This window comes from Perognathus longimembris, chromosome 3 (genome assembly GCF_023159225.1).
Source record: "Perognathus longimembris pacificus isolate PPM17 chromosome 3, ASM2315922v1, whole genome shotgun sequence".
NCBI classification, from domain to species: domain Eukaryota; kingdom Metazoa; phylum Chordata; class Mammalia; order Rodentia; family Heteromyidae; genus Perognathus; species Perognathus longimembris.
This window is the reverse complement of record NC_063163.1, coordinates 44,012,938-44,030,776: the sequence shown is the minus strand read 5'-3', so window position 1 is coordinate 44,030,776 and position 17,839 is coordinate 44,012,938. Positions and strand designations below refer to the sequence as shown.

General features: G+C 38.6%; 2 protein-coding genes across 2 annotated transcripts in view; one reads left to right on the top strand and one right to left on the bottom strand.

Annotated features, from left to right (window-relative positions):
* LOC125347590 (phosphatidylinositol 3,4,5-trisphosphate 3-phosphatase TPTE2-like) overlaps positions 1-17,839 on the top strand; it is a 181,098-nt gene that overhangs the window by 80,801 nt on the left and 82,458 nt on the right. The gene's annotated exons all lie outside the window — the stretch shown is intronic.
* Positions 2,633-3,561, bottom strand: LOC125349714 (39S ribosomal protein L1, mitochondrial-like). Its single transcript, XM_048344098.1, has one exon. The coding sequence runs from the start codon at positions 3,559-3,561 to the stop codon at positions 2,731-2,733; it is 831 nt and encodes a 276-aa protein (XP_048200055.1). The 3' UTR covers positions 2,633-2,730.

The window sequence follows — 17,839 nt, the reverse complement described above, 5'->3', positions numbered from 1 at the left end:
TCCTTCCAACAGGGAGGCAGCCTTTTTCAGGCTCTCACCAACCTGGCAGTGAACTCTCCTTAGCTCAAAAGTAGGAGTATTGAAAAGTCATCAGGAAAGAATGCAGGCTGCATTCTGAAGTGCTTGGAGAAAGAGAAGTGGGAGATCCAGTCCCCAACTCCTAGGGCAGCCTGGGCGGCCAGGCTTGTCCCACCCACCCGCCTTCTCAGAAAGCCGGCAAGCAGAAAAGGGAATGAAATGACCATTTTAATGAATGGCTATGTATGAGCTAGTATTTCATATGCCATCAAATCTTAGTTGAGATTCAAGTTGTAATCAGAGCACCAATATTTAGACCTCACGTACATGTTCCTCTTCTTAGCATACATGTCAACACATTAATTGCCTGGCCCTTTTCTGAAATCCCCTTAAGCTACTGAAGGTGCTTTCTAGAATTATTGTCAGTGTCAGTGGCAATATAAAAACTAATTAAGGCTAGTGAATGAAAAACTGGGTTTGGATCGACCTTTATATGTGGCCCAAGACTTCAAGAAGGATTATTTTGATGAATAGGGACACATTTGGTTTGGGTGACCTGCTAATTATCTTAGGCTCCTTATTTTTGTGGCAACAAAGCAAGGAGTTTAATAGCTTAAAAAGAGTTTAATGTACACAATTAAGGGAAACAGTGGGCTTGAGCTAGTTGGCTCAAGATTCTAGTGTACATCTTATAACAGCACAATGTAGATGTAGTCTTCAAAAAAGAGTAAAACTTACCCTTCAATGTATAGTCGAAGCAGAACGTCCATCAGGAAAAACAAACCAATTGCCAGTGAAATCACTGTGTATTCTAAAGGAATATCAACTATATCCTGAGGGACTAGACTGTCCACAGCAGTCAGGACTACATCCCCTAAGAGCAGGAGGATTCCAAATATTCTGAAATAAATAAAAACAATGGGTTTTTCTCCTTAATAAAACAGTTATTGAAGCCATTTTTCAGATATCAAAATTTCAGTAGAAGGAAAAATTACAGAGTAGTAAGATCTCAAGAAATCACTTCGTTTTTTTACTCCAAAGAAACAGTCATGAGCAAATGACCTTCCCAGCAAACCAATGCCCTGGATGTTATGTAGGCATCTCAGAACAACCCTGCAAGGGAGAACAAAACTGAAATAAAATCACAAGTCTCTCCATGTAAATTTGAGAATTTCATAAGAAGCAGCTATCAGTTTCTCATAGTAAATAAATAAAATGTCCCTCATCGGAGTAATTTTTTAAGAACAGTCAAACCTCAGAGAAGTCATGATTGATCTAAGCCCTTGAGAGCTGACTTTGGCTAGGTACAGTGGTTCACAGCTTTAATATTAGCTGCTCCGGAGGCTTAGGAGGATCACAGGCCGAGGCTAGCACCAGCAAAAATTCTCATGACCCCATTTCCACAGAACAAGCCAGGTGTGCCTTTTTTTCCAGCTATGTCAGGAAACCTCAATCGGAGTCCAGGCCAGTCAGAGTGAAAAGTCAAAAGAGCCAGAGCGAGAAGGGCTGGAAGTGTGGTTCAGGTAGTAGAGTGCCTGTCCAGCAAGCATGAGGCCCAGTACTAAACTCCAGTACCACTTTGACTGGAAAGATTTTTCTTTTATCAATGAGGTTTTCAATGAGTCCATGATTATATATATTCCTGGGTACTTCTAGTACAGCAATGGGCACAAGAAAAATACCTCGATTCCATAAATAGTTTTGAACTCTAAGCATTGCTAAGCCTGTCTCACACATATTTTAAGCACATTTCCCATTAGTTGAGTCAATTATTTGCATATTTATAAAGATAAATTCAATAGATTTCAAAGTATTGTGCTACAATTGCAACTCAAAATACTATTAAATTTAAAGAACTCATCCTCTCATGTATAAAAGCAGCCTTTGTAACATGTTTCCAGACTTGAGTAATTACATGTATTAGGTGCTTGATAGAATGCAATCTATACTTACAAAGCTTTATAATGCTTGCTTTATTATTTTACTTGCACAAGTAGAAAAAACATATCAGTACACCATTAGTTAGACAAATGCCATTTCTTTGCAGTTTAGCTTAAGCCAATTTTCCAAGTAAGTTAGATTATATTAAGAAGCAGCAAACAGAGTATGTTGCAACACCTTGACTGTGAAAATTCTTTTTGTTCTGTTTTTACTTTCTTTTTCAGATACTTTGTCATTACAAATATTGATATTAAATGTCCTATATATATTTCATTATTTGTACTTCTAGAATCTCACATACCTAAAAGGTAGGGATGTTATAACCAAATCCACAATTTTCTTAGGATCATTGTAAAAAATAATAAAAATGAAATCAATCACATATTGTCTTTCTAACACATGCTATGAGTTTAACCAAAAAGCAAAGACCTCTATAAGTACCAATTTAAGTATAAGTTTCAATTTTTTTAGAATAATTGTTTTATAATTTTATCTGTTCCTTCTTAGTCCACTGAAAAAGAATTTCAAATATCAGCTCTTATAGGCAACTTCTTTGTCCTTTTGTTGTTGCTGTTGGTTGTGGGGCTTCAACGCAGGGTCTGGGCCCTGTCCCTGAGCTTTTTGGCTCAAGGCTAGTGCTCTACTGCTTTGAGCCACAATTCTACTTTTGTTTTTCTGGTGGTTAATTGAAGATAAGAGTCTCACAGACTTTGCTGCCCGGGCTGACTATGAACAGCCATCCTCATAACTCAGCTTCCTGAGTAGCTAAGATTATGGGGGTGAGCCATCAGCATCCAGCTCTTTGTCACTTTCTTCAGCTTCAACTTCTTCAGATTCTTTGTCCTTTTCTTCAGCTTCAGCTTCTTTAGGCAACAAGCGGTCCATCTTCAGCAGCAGGCCTTCAATCGTTGAACTACGAAGGAAAGCACGAACCACAACAGGACCCAAATTCAATGCTCTATGCTTACTGACTTCATTAATAACTGTTCTCAGATTGGAAGTTATCTGGTCACTCATCATGTCCAATGTTGCTATTTTGGTGCTGAGAAAATGCTCCTTTTCTTCATCTACTATAATTTCATGTCCAGTTTTAAATAATTCAAGCATTTTGGGAATGTCTCGGCCAACTGAATTTCTATCAAACTTGGGATAACTTTTCTTCAGTTTCTTCCTTAATGGCTTAAGCTCAGGCATTATTTCAGGAACAGCTACATAAAAGTCTGCATGCATTTCATCATCCAAAATCTCTGTAAACACAGCAACCTTATTCATCTCTGAAGCAAATGGGTATGGAAAACTGATAACACTTGCAAATGGCTCCACTCTTTTCTTTTTCTTAAGTGCCATATCCAATGTCAAATCAAGATAAACACCTTGCTTTGGATAAGTAAAGTCCAGAATTTGAAATTTCTTCAGTAAGTGGATAACTTTCTCCACCTCATATATCTGCCTTGGGTAAAAGGGTTTTAAACAGACGTCATCCTCAGGTTCACCTTCCATGTAATGATATGATTTTATTTTTTCTATCTCGTCTAGTTTTCCAACGGGTGTTTTTTCTTTGGCACCTTTTTTTGTTTTCTTTTCATGCCTCCACCGAGGCATCTCATGGTCGCTGCCATGTTGGCCTCTCCGGATTGTGTTATAAGTTTCAATTTAAAAAAAATTCTTCAGCAGTTTTATAACAAATTTTCTACCCACAACTGAAATGTTTACATTTCCATTTCATGTGTTTTTCCTTTCACATCCAGAATATATGTAGAAAACAAATAAACAAATACCATGTTTGGGGTATTTAGTAGTATTTCCCTTGAGCATACAGTACTAACCCTGATACTAGGGAAGAATCAAACTTGAAGTCATCAACCAGAGCATATGTGGTAGAAGGGAGCTGCTTTCCAATGTCAGTTCTTCCATGAACAAGTTGTGGAATCCTGGACAAGTCATTATACCTTGACCAGACCTGATCCCACACCAATGAAACGAGAGACATGAGGGATGAACATGGGAAGTAAATGGGTCTCTTGTCTCTAATAGTCATCTCTTGAGACAGACATCCAACAGATAAAGTGAGTTTCATTTGGGATTGTAAATGAACCTTACAGGTAAGGCATTTTAGTAAAATCTGATTTGAATAAAAGCATCTTAATGATTCGGCTTTTCCCATTAATCAAAAGGAAAGTTTGTATAAAGTACTGCCTTCTTTTATCTGACAGCTGGAGACAATGAAACCTTTGAAGTCTTCACTGAAGTGTTACTGTAACAGTGTTGAAAATCAAAATTCAAGTTCAATTTTTTATTACTGCAACTAATATGTGTACCCACATTTTGGATTAAATTTATTTTGAAATTCAACTGAATTTGAAGGTTTACATCAATCTTCTCTAATTTCCACAAGCCCTTCCACATCCCTGTACTTTTCACGTCTCTTAGGTATTTTTTTCCTGACTTGCACGGGAGGATGGAGGGGAGGACAGGGATTCCATTCACCATGATACTGAGTTTGAATTTGGGGCACGAGCCTCCCATGTGGCAGAGATCTGGAGGTGAGAGACACGTACCAGGTCTATTAACTCCATTATCTCTGCTAAGGATGCCAGTTTTCCTGCTCACTGGTGTCAACTCTAATTCTCTCCTCTCTTGCCTCATGCAGACATTACCATGTTCTCTTAGAATTTGTGGCTACTGCCACAATTTAGGAGTAAGAAGCACTCTTATGACATTTGTTCTTTCAGACAACTAAGACAGAAAGTACCTATGTATATTACAACAAAAGAACCTTAGAAAAATAGTATCAAAGACACTGCATTGTCACTGGTACTGCCAATGATTCTAAATCCTTTTTTGTGTGAATATGCTTTCATGTGTATGTAAATATGTATATGTATATATTAGTGAGAGTATATGTATACTTAGAGCTCACCATATTATGGGTTCTTCCCCAGCTCCTAATGAGGTCTCAGATGAACACGCACTAAAAGATAGAAACAAAGCCCATAGTCAGACACCATATGATTTCTAAATTTATTTTCAGTTTTGAATAGCTACACTTTAACTTAGAAGTTTGTTGACCTTTAAAAGTTCAACTTAAAGTAGGAAATTTAACCTGTCAGAAAACTTAATGACTAGAGTTCAGTTCTTTCCTACTGAACTTAAACCCCAAGTGTAAGCATACTTTATAGATAAACTGATTTCAAGAGTCAACTTGCTATTTCTTGGTTCTTCAATAACCCACAAATCATTTGAAAATATTTTGTTCAATATCCATGTATTTCAACATTTTCTGCAGTTTATCTTGATGTCTATTTCTAGTCTAGTTCCATTCTGGTATGATAAAATATAGGAATATATTGTAATATAGGAATATTTTCTTTTGTAAAATTACTATATAGTAACAGAAAGAAGGAAAAGGAAAAATACTACCTTTGTGACCTAAAATATTATTTACTTTGGAGAACATTTCATGGATTGCTGGGATGATGTTTAATCTGTGACTGCAGATGTCTGTTTCCATTTGCTCTATGTTGTCAGTTAATTCTGAAGTTTCCTTGTTGGTTTTTTGGTAGCGGTCGAGATGATTTGGGGACTATCTATTCTTCTATGTACAGTTGTATGTAGTTTGTAAACTTGGGTACATTGATCTTTAGGTGCTTTTTTTAACCATTGTTATGTCTTCTTCATGGTCTGTACCCTTTATCAATATGAAATGGCTTTTATCTCATAATTTTTTTTACATTTGGCTAATTTCCATTTCTTAGAATAACTTTTTCTATCCTTTTACTTTTTGTGTATTTTGTCTTTGCTAGTAAGTTATACTTTCTTTTCTTCCTTTTCTTTCTTCTCTCTCTATTTCTTCCTGTCTTTTCCTTCCCTTCTTTCTTTTTAAATGATATTAAAACATGAAATTTTATTTATTTAGTACAAACCTTCCAGGATAAGTAAAGGGTAAAAAAAAATCCATGATTACAAAAGCATCACATAGATGAACATTCATTCTTTCATTCATTCATTTGACAATTCTGAGGCTTGAGTTCAGTGTCTCGGTACTGTCCTTGAGTTTTCAGATCAAGGCCCCCATTCTACCAGTCTAGCCAGAGCTCCACCTCTGGAATTTTGCTCAGTAATTTGAGATAAGAATCCCTATGGACTTTCCAGCCAGGGCTGACTTTGAACTGCAATCCTCACATCTCAGCCTCCTGAGTAGCTAGGATTACAGGCACAAGTCTCCTGCACCTGGCTTGAATCTTTTTATTTTTAATGAAAAAATTAACTGTAAAGGCTCATGCTGCACTACTCACAATGGAATCAGAGGACCGTAGCAATATTTTGATTTGCCTTTTCAATCAGCTGTAGTTTGTAGGTACAGCTTCCCTGATCCATCTAGATTCCTGATTTTTAAATCCCTCATCCATTCTTCATGTGCACCTTGAACCTGCCCTTTCTACTCTCAGATAAGGTCAAGAGACCACAGTTGGGAGGCAGGAACTCCATGGAGGCTTCTAAGGAGGGATTAGGCTTGGGGCACCCACTTCACAGGAAGGGTAGGGAACACTTAGGATTCTTAGCTTCATTGTTTTCTGGAGAAGGCTCTTCTGTTTCCTGTGTCCTACTATATCCTACTGGCTCCAAGTAAAATAACTGAAATGAGACTCCTTTGTATGGCTAAATAAAGGGAATTTTGAAAATTAAAAACATATATCCCTTGGTATCTGTAGGACAGTACACATGTCCTAAGAGTGACAACTCTAGGGATAAGACGATTCCTTCAATAATAATGCTTCCCCACTCTCCTCCCTCCCTTTCTACTCCTCTTCCTGCATCTCCATCTTCTCTTTCTTACACATATTCCACCTTCTCTTCTTCTTTCTTGTCTTCCCTTTCGTTTCCCTTTCAACTTCTCCATTTTTGTAGTTTAGATTGAACTCAGGAGATTGCCTATGCTAGATACAGAGATATCTATATATGATGTACTTCTGTATGTGTTGTTACATATCTTCTATCTCAAATTAAAAGACATCAAAATATTCATACAGAAGTATACCATGAGAAGACATTAAGAACATTATCAATGGAAATTTCTTTAGCTGGATGCTATTGAAGTGATCTGTGTGCCTGTTTGCACACACACCACACACACACACGGCATTTCAAATTTCTAACTTATGTTTGAATTGTTGCAATGCTTGGAGGCTTTGCTTTTGCGCTCAATGATACCTTGCTAAAGGATTAAAAGGAACATAGAAAGGAAACACTTCAGTTTTGGCTTGAAATAGATATGATTACTCTTCAACTAATAAGCTGCTCATCAAAACATTCCATGTAACTCAGTAACTAGGAATCCAACATGTCATATTCTCTAACATATAATTCTAATAAAAATTTTATAATGTTTAAAGGTGACTGTAGTTCTTTATTCCTATAATCCCAGCTCTTTGAATGTTAGGGAAGAAGGATAGATAGTTTAGGATAGCTTGAGCTACATGGAGATACTATATTAACAAAAAAAACGGAATGTCTAAAGATTTATCACACTGTTCATTAATGAAACTTTTTTATTTGAAATGGGACTTTATAGGCTAGTAATGAGTAACTCTGAAAACAGTAATGCTTAGATTATAAAATTATATCTTAATACTAATACAAAATTATTTCTTGTAACAGCATTTATTTAATTTCAATTTTGATCTAAAGGTCATATTCTTCTTAGCGAAATGTCTGAGTCTCAATTCTCTCTACCAATTCATTACATTCACCCATTATATTTTCTTTCCACAAAGGAATATGGTGAGGAAGCTATTGTGCTGAGGCAGGTGCTTCATCTAAGGTAATGAGGGGACCGGGCTAGGGCACTAGCCTCACATGGTAGCAGCTGTCTTGAAATGAGGAGCAAACATCACTGCTTTCTGTTGATGGCTCCTCTACTCCATGTCACTGTTACCTCCTCCTGGCTCCCAATAAAAGTCTCTCCTTTCTTGTTGACTCTATACAACTTATATATACCAACTTATTCTTCTGGCCATGATTTAAAAGGCAACTATGTTGTACACAGCAGCTTATCATTTTAGAGGGAGCACAACAAACATGTAGGGGAGTGCTAAGCTCTTCATTGAGATTGAATCTGGTGAGCTTTTCTAACTGGACTGCACAAGAACTGCATTCCACCCAATCTGAACCTCCCAGCTTTCCTTATAGAATGTGGACTTATTTATATCTCACATTGTACTGGTAGATCCATCACCAAGTATTGTTGAAAATTCATAGGTGGAAGGGTGTAGGATTTTTAAATGCATATAGTGCAACATCACATACCTTCCTAGACTGCACATTCTGATTCAAATTACTATGTAGCTTAGAAACTGTTGGAATTTTATTTTCATCCAAATTAGTATTTTGAAACTTGTCAATCACTTTTCTACAGAAGTGAGTTGTAGGGATTCGGAATGGACATATTTGGTCTGCTAAATTCTCAACAACTCTACCTTTCTATTCAGCTACTTATATCCAAATTAAAACAAAGTCTACACGTATTGTGTCGTTTCTCACAGTTCAACTATATTGTGTACGTGTACATCTATGCCATCAAAGTTCTGGATAGTTAAGTCCAGAATCCATTATTCCTTATGTTCACAATCATAAATATCTTTCCTGCTCTAATACAATTTAAAGATACTCCAAACCTGGGGCAGGGGCTCTGAAAAAATGTGTTTCAGGTGTGAGTTGCAAGCCAAACTCTCGTGGCAGCATACCTATGCATAATGAGGATTTGGGTACTAGCTTCCCATAGTGACAGAAGGACACTTGCATGATCTCTGATCCTTAAGCTCAGGGCTGAGTCTGCTCCAGATCTACTATTACTTCAAACCAAACAATTTTTTCCTTTTATAATTTCCATCACAGACTCATAATTATAAGGACACTTTATAATTTCTTAGGATTGTGTTACTAACAGCCAACTAAATATAGAAGTATTATTTCTCATGACCTGTTCCATTCTTACTTGATCTAATCTAAAGAATAAATGAAGTTATCTCCAGATCTTTTTAGATTTAAGTATGATGTCAAAGAGCCTGTGTTGTCAAGGTACTTGAAATTGAATTTTTAATGAATGTCCCCATGCAGGTCTATTACTGTTTCTGTATGTGAACTGTTACTAGCTTTTCAGACACAAGGATACAGGCTATTAGTATATAAAGTTTCACAATTACAAATTCACATTGTATTTATCAACACAAAGGAATACCTATATTATCACATATATCATAGACTCATTTTATCTTACCTTCCCTCGTTGGATCCTTCTTCATATACTGAGAGATAGTCACATGAAATAACTCTATAGAATTTAAGCATACACGTGGTCAGACATCAGGGGCCTTCTAATACTTCACATTATAGTTCAAATTACTCTGCAGCTTAGAACCTATAGAAACTCTATTCTCATGTAAATCAGTTATTTGAAAGCTTATGCATCATTTCTTTTACAGATGTCACATTTATAGATTTGTAGTGGACTTACTTTTTCTGGGAAAAAGTCAGTCTTTCCTTTTAGGTGCTTACCACTAAATGAAAATAATGACAGCTTTTTGTGATTTATGTTCCCAATTCAATTATATTGTCGAAATACAAATCCCTTCTGCATTAGTTTTAAGCAACAGCTATTGAAGACCACCATCCTAAGAGTCTTCATGCCATCTCACAAGGTCAAGTCACTGTAGGACTGGCACAAGGATTCTAAAAGTGGATAGTGGGCTTGAGTTGAGAACAGCCTCCTTATGGTAGCAGCGCTCCTCATGATGAGGGCTTAGCCCACCAGTTTTGGTTAATGACATAGCTCCAAATAAAGAATTCTTGTTTGGTTTTTGATCTTTTGTGTCTGGGGCTCTTCTACTCTTTGTCCAATATTGTTTCTTTGCTCCAAATAGGATCCTATCCTTTGCTTAACTCCATTTGTAAGAGGTTGTTACAAAGAGTAACTAACATGTTGCCTAGAAAAAGCATACTTCTCATGACCTGTTCCTCTCTGCCCTATTTGTTCTATAGGAGGAAGAAAGTTATCCACAGATCTCTCAGTGAAAAGATTTAAATACAGTATCAAAGGCCCAAGGAACTCCCAAGGTTGGTCACACATCTCCATCTCCTTTTTGTCTTTCTACTTGGTTTTCCTTGTGTGTGTGTGTGTGTTTGTGTGTGTGTGTCAGTATTGGGGCTTGAACTGTGGATGTCCCCTTTCTAGCCAAGTTCTTAGGTTTGAGGCAAAACTTCACTCCTTCTGTGCTTACATATATTTTGGATAGTGTTTTTTGGTTTTCCCAGGCCTGGCATCAGATCATGATATTCCTACCCATATCTCCTAGTAGCTAGGATCTCATGCCTGTGCCACACTGCTGTTCCCCTTTTGTGTAACATTTTGCTATATGTATATGTGCATGGGTTTCTCTCATCTGTCTTCAGAATTATGTATGTGTGGATATGTATATATTTACAGGTATAGATTGTTTTAGGATTTTAACTCACTTTTCAAGTGGCTGCTGCCACTTCTTTCAGGATAAAGAATTATCAGAATATATTGTAGAGCCAGAGTGAAAGACCAGAGTATCCCCATATTGTACTAAGACTCCATTCTGTACCTGACTGACCTCACTGGAAGCCCTAAAGACCATAAAACACCTTGGACAGGGAGTTCTCAAAAAAACCATAAGCACCCATAAGAGTGACTGGCAGAGAAGAAAAACAAGTTTTGGAATTATGCCAGGACTCCCCCACCCAGGTGTGGTTTCCAGAATCCATTTAATAACATGCAGCTGTGCACATATCCCCTTTGCTACACCCCTACGGCTTAACCAATCAATTTTTTTTCTTTTTTTTTATTCAAATTTTTATTATCAAACTGATGTACAGAGAGGTTACAGTTTCATACGTTAGGCATTGGATACATTTCTTGTACTGTTTGTTACCTTGTCACTCATACACCCGTCCCTCCTCCCCCTTTCCTTTCCCTCCCCCCTGAGGTGTTCAGTTCACTTACACCAAACAGTTTTGCAACTATTGCTTTTGTAGTTGTTTCTCTTTTTTTTTTTTTTACCATGTTTCTCTCAAATTTGGTATTCCCTTTGAATTTCCTACTTCTAATACCAGTAAACACGGTTTCCAATATACTCAGATAAGATTACAGAGATAGTGTAGGTACAACCACAGGAAGGTGATACAAGAACATCATCAATAATAGAAGCTACAGATATGCATAGGACCTTGAAAGTAGTTACAACTGTGATATAACAATTGTTTCCATAACATGGAGTTCATTTCACTTAGCATCATCTTATGTGTTAATAAGGGTATAGCTATTGGGCCTTGTGATGCTCTGCTATGACTTGCCTAAACCTGTACTAATTATTCCCAATAAGGGAGGCCACAGAGTCGATGTTTCTTTGGGTCTGGCTCACTTCACTTAGTATAACTTTTTCCAAGTCCTTCCATTTCCTTACGAATGGAACAATGTCATTCTTTCTGATAGAGGCATAAAATTCCATTGTGTATATGTACCACATTTCCCTGATCCATTCATCTATGGAGGGGCATCTGGGTTGGTTCCAGATTCTCGCTATGACACATTGTGCTGCGATGAACATTGTTGTGCTGGTGGCATTACTGTGATTTTGTTTGTGGGCTTTTGGATAGATACCCAACAGTGGGGCTGCTGGGTCATAGGGGAGTTCTATATTTAGCCTTCTGAGGAATCTCCATACTGCTTGCCAGAGTGGCTGAACCAGTTTACATTCCCACCAACAATGAAGTAGGGTTCTCTTTTGGCCACATCCCCTCCAACAATTGTTATTATTAGTTTTCTTGATATATGACATTCTTGCTGGGGTGAGATGGAATCTCAATGTTGTTTTGATTTGCATTTCCTTTATGGCCAGTGATGTAGAGCATTTTTTCATATGTCTATTGGCCATTCTCATTTCCTCATCAGAGAAGTTTCTTTGTAAGTCTTTAGCCCACTTGATGAGGGGGCTATTGTTATCCAATCAATTTTAAATGCGTCAGTCCCTTGATTTGACCAATGAACCTTTCCAGATTCCTTCCCGCTGCCAAATGCACCAAACATGCTTTAGAATTATTTTTTAATTTTCCTGCGGTTTGTGTTGATTTGTTAAAAGATGCTAAGATGTATGCTAGGTCCCTGCCTTCCCCAAAGAGTGTATAAAACCTGTGCTGAATCTATTCTCAGGGCCTCTTGTGTTACCAGCGTGCTGAGTGTGTGGAGGACCACGCTTGCTCGAAATAAACGCTCTTTTTGCTGCTTGCATTGGTCTTGGTCTGGTCTTTCAGGGCATCTGAACTTGAGCATTTCAGTGGGGGCTCATCATAACACCCTACCAAGGGGTTGTGAAAATCCGGCCGGTAAGTTGAGTGAGGCATTTGCAATATGCATGTGTACTGTGGCCTGCAGGATGCATGTGTGTGTGAGGTTGGCAAAAGAGCCTTGGTGGACACGCTGCCAATGGGATCTGTGAGAGACATTCCGGACCTCCATATGGGTAAAATGTTCCTCAGGACAGACATTTTGGAGACAGACAATTTTTTGGATCCATGCATAGTCTGTTACCTGCATCTTGAACAATTCACCACGTGCTGCAACTTCAGTAAATTTTTCCTCGGTACAGGTATTTTTGGAGACAGACTTTTTTTGGAGAAATCCATGCGTAGTCTGCTCCGTGCATAGCCTGTTACCTGCATTTTGAACAATTTGCTACCATGCTGCGATTTGGGTTTATGTCAAGTGTTTTGTATGTGGTCTGTGTGTAAGTGTTCTCTAACCTCCTCCAAACAGGTGGGAGAAATTCCTCCTAGACATCAGGCCTGAACTGAGAACGTGGCAAACAGAAGACTTATAGGAATGACTCCTTCTCTTTCTCTTTAGGTCCCCAGTGGAATTCTCCTCCCTTCCTTTTCTTAGTAGTGTTGCTTCTCCAGATTTGTCCAACCGCTTTTACTCTTGCCACTTTTGTATGTTTATCTGGTTTATGTCAAATGCTCTGAGTTGTCTGAATGATGTGGTTAATTGGACTTTGATATAAAAGAGAAAGTGAAATTGAAAGTAGAAGGGTCTAGGACGAGATTGAGTACTGAGGAGACTAGGTCCGGTGGTGAATTAGGAAAGAAAGTAAAAGTAATCCAATCAGATACTAGAAAAGATTGTGTTGCAGAAAAGGAAAAATTGCCTGTATTGTTACAGGACTGGTCTGGACTGTTGTTCTCTGTCTCCTGACTGTGACGGCGAAATGGGACAGACTCCCTTAGCCCCTGGGATTTATGTTTAGCTCATTGGAAAGATGTACAGGTGACAGCTCATAATCAGAGTGTGAGTGTCCACAAAAAGAATTCTGGGGGACCCCCACCCAGTCTTCTTCAGCAGAAAATTATTTGGTGTGCCAAAATGTGTTGCTAAAACTATCAGGCCCTGGAAAATGAGGCTGGAGAATGGTAAAATCAATTGTTAAAAGTTTTGTCTTAAAATTTGGGTATTGCAGGAGTAAGATTGGCAAAAATATCTCTTGCTACTGGTAAATGTACGGCCGATGTTTATTTTGCACGCTTTAAGATCTTTTGAATATGTATGTGTGTGTACATGTGTGAGTGTGAACATGTTCAAGACTGTTAGTATGATGTAAAATTGAGTGAATTTAAATTCAAATGGTCATCAAGTTTGGGCGTTACCAAATGCTTTAAAGGGTTATTGCATTGTTTTAAAGAAGAACTATAGTTAAAAATGTTTCTTTAATTAAAAAATCAGGGCTAAGTGTCAGAAATTTGGATATAAAGGGTTATCACTGTTAAAAATAACACAGACTACTTGGGTTTCTCAGTCAGAGACCAATAGGAAAGGACAGGAAAAACCTAGAAACCTAGGACAGGCCTGTGTGCCTATCCACAGGAGTGAGGGGTGATCTGGCAAGGTGCAGCTTAGCCAGTCCACATGGTGGCATAGGCCCTGAAGGGAATCCACATGTTGGGACAGCCACAAGGGGGCATCCATTCATGGTGGCAGAGGGCAAGCCGGCACCAAGACAGTTCATCAAGCTCGGAGGAGTAGGATGGAGATAGGCTGTTCGGTAGGACAGGCCAATGGAGGCCTTTCTTTTGTCTCTTTCGTTTTCAGGTGAACATTGGAAACCTGGTGGTAAAAATGAATGATTTGACTGGAATTTCTAAAACTGCCCCTTGAGAGGTACTAAGAATTGGAAAAGTTTTTTTTTTTAATGGTTAAAAAGTTTATTTACCTGATGTGATTTGATAACTGTGCTATTTTGCAATTTGGATGTATTCAAAAAAAAGAGAAAAGCTAAGTTCGGATTCTTTTACTTGTAGTTCTGGTGTACACTGCTGAATGTACTTTTGTCACAATTGTTTTTTATATCAGTTTAATGATTCAGGTACTGAATCTTAAGTGTATAGTGTGATGTAATAGAAAGACTCAACTATCTTAAGTTACATATAATCAGGAAAGTATTTTAAATTATATATATTAAACTAATTGGTATAGAATTAAACTCTCATTAATGCTCTGGATGTAGGAAGAAATGGCAAAACAGGCTAACATTCTCACTTATTTATTGGAAAGCTGAATGGAGAAGTATTTCTAATTTTGTAATTGTAATTCTTGCATTAAGGAATAATTGTCATTTAAGTTCAAAGGTCTTCATGTAGTAACTGGAACTGAAGGAAAAAAAGAAAAGCTCTTTTAAAACAGGAAGCCTGGAGACAAAGGGTGGTGCCTGGTTTCAGAATGCCTGTAAGCTTCAGAGTTTTTCCAATGCAGATAAAAGCTAAAGTGTTAGTGTTAAACAGAGGTTAGTAAAAGGTTTTGGAAATAAAGAGTGAATTTCTAGATAAGAAATGTGGAAGTAAAATTGTCCTAAATGATTGTTGCAAAGTGAGTAAAGGAAAATTATGGCTACCAAAATGAGGGTTTAATTGCCATTCCAGTTTGTTTGTAGGTTTTTTGGTAACAATTTCCAGCAGGCCCACAGAGAAGGACAGATGATTCCTCCAAGTTTGTCAAGATGTAGCATTGGCCCTTAATAAGTTCCAGGTAAGAGCATGCTTAAAAGCTACTACTGTGTGGACCACCTTGTTGCTTTAATTGGAGTAAAGTGGCCTCTTGTAAGACTCATTGATCTTAAATCTGCAGTTTGAAGCCAGCCCGGGCAGGGAAAGGTCCCTGTGAGAGTCTTCATCTCTTGTTGGCCAGCAGAAGTGCGAGGAACAGAGTTGTGAGTTGCTTTGAGGCTCAAAGTGGTAGGGTGCTAGTCGTGAGCTGGAGAGCTAAGGGACAGCACTGAGGCCCTGACTCCAAGTCTAGTGATGGACCAAGAGAAATGCCAAAGGTGCATTTATACCAGCATGGAAGAGTCACTCCTGGGACAAAAGTGATGGAGCATTCAGAGGCGGTAAGCCACTGCTTGGATGGCAGAGATGGTGTCAGATCCTAGAGTCACTCCTGTTTGGCCTTTCAAAAGTTAATCAGAGCCGGGAGGTTCTAGCAGAATAGTTTGCAAGCATGCTTTTTTTTGCCCATGTCTATCTACTTTGTAACTGGATAGGAACTTGCCAGTCATCTGTGATAGTGGGTAGTAAAGCTAAGTTGATTAAATGGGGGATCGTTTAAAAATCCCAACCCCCTGCATCTACTCAAAGCCCTGAGCTGCAGTGAGAATTTTAAGCTGATACATATGTTCAGGAAAGAAAACTGGTGGATCTGAGATCTTGTTCTTATTGAGATCTAAGGCCTGCACAGGTACTTTAGGCATTGTTACATCATCAATTTCCCCATCCAGAGAGGGAAATGCTTTTATAAACCAGAACGTTAAAAGGCTACACTGCTGTAGCCCAAAAAGAAGTCTGTATAGTTGAAAGTTAAATGTTGAATGTAATTTCCAGTTTGGAGTAAAGCTCCTAATGGACATCTGATCCTGCAGCCCCTTGGTAAATTAGACTTAGGTTCTAGGTTCCTGACTAGGTAAGGCCAACGCCCCTGAGTCATCCTGAAGAAGTTACAGAAGATGGATGATCTTCACCCATCAGCCCCCCTCTAGGACGAAGGGACCAGAGTTGTTTTTGGGAAGAGTAGACAGGATAAACTAGAGGTATGGAAAACAGAGGTAACAAGTATATAGAGACTGCACTTGTGAGAGATGGTTACAGGCCAAGCCTTCTATGTTGGCTTAAAAAAAAATCCTAGCCTTATTGGAAATACCTGATTTAAACTTATTGCCCTGGCAAAATGACCCAAGGGCCATTGATTGCCTAAAGCTGTCTTGATATTCAGTGATGTGCCAGGCTACAAAAGCTAGTGTGCTTAAGAAGGAATCAGGAAAATACTAGGAAATTTGACTAAAGTTAGGCTTTAGGTTTACTTAGGTTAAGCTTCTCTAACCAGTCTATGGAGAAAGTTGCAGGCAACCCAGCAGAAGGTGTGACATTCTACTGGAGCCACTGGGTGCCACTGCTGCCTGACACCACCAAGGCTCCTGCCCATTCCATTTGAGTGAGGATCAAGGACGGCCTAACAGTCATCTGGAAGAATTTACATCTTCACCCTGAGCACCCCTACCATGGAACAAACAGATGGGACTCTATCACACGCAGCTGATTTCTGCTGGAAAGTGCTTTGGATCTGCTGAAACTAAAATTTTGGAGGGACATTCTTGAGTTGACTGGAGTTAACTAGCTCTACTAAGAAAATTGGATATTGTAAGAGATTTTTGAGTAGACAATTCCATGGAACTGATGGCCTATTGCCAAATTCAAAACTTGTATGACAGGCTGGAGAGTCACTTGTAGGCAATGCCTGGGGTGGGAGGTGTGTCCAAGTATATTAGAGTGTGTCCAGATAGGTTAGGGTATGACCTCAGAGAAAGGAGGGAAGTAACTGCCATCAGGTGTGCCAGTTACCAAGGTAACTGGACAGAGATTTAAACTGCTGGGGGCATCTTCATGGAGCCCTTCTGGGGGTGGATCTTACAGATGCCAGTGGCCAACCTTAGGAACTTAGAGGCACTGGAAACTGGAGAAATCCACTCTAAAATAGTAACTCATGATAGTCGGCTCTGGTCTGAATTCTTAGGAGCAGCAGTCCCATCAGACTGACCCTTGCCCCATCTTTGTTTTCCCCAACAGCCTGTGGGTGAGGTCACAGTAAATTGCCTTGATGTAGTTGAGATAAACCGGGTTTCACAAACCAAAGGAAAAGAAACCAGTTTTAACAGACAGTTTAACAAACAGTTTTAAACAGACAATTTAAAACTCTAGCAGCAAAGAAGCCCCAGGAAATGTAGAGGAAAGTTAGTATAAAAAGCCTTGGAGAAAGGGATCATCTGGATAAGAAAGGGATTTGAAAAGTAAGACTTGTCAATTGTCACAGAATGTTCAAGTAAGTCGCTGATGGTCTGAGTAAGTAGAAGAGGGCATGAATGGGGATAAAGAAAGACTTTAGAAAGAGAATTGGTAGACAAGTGATTCCCTTTAGATTAGAAAAAGGAAGACATTCCCTAGAAAGTTTGAGCATATAGTGAACGGTATCAGTATGTCTTAAAATTAGAGCTTATGAGTAAAGTTGTTATGTAATCAAATTGGCTATAATATAAATAGGGTCAGAATTGGGCTTTGGTGTGAAACTATGTTTATTTGTACCTGCATCCACAGGGCTAAGAGACTTATGTGATGTCATCTAAATGTAAATCAGAAAGATCTCATGTGAATATCTGTAACTGCTTGCTTCTCCCGCTGAGATGGTCTTGCAAAGTAGGTGAAGCCTGGATTTGCTCCTCATATGTAGCCTTAGGAAAAGGGTGCTGTTTTTATGCCAATCAATCAGGAA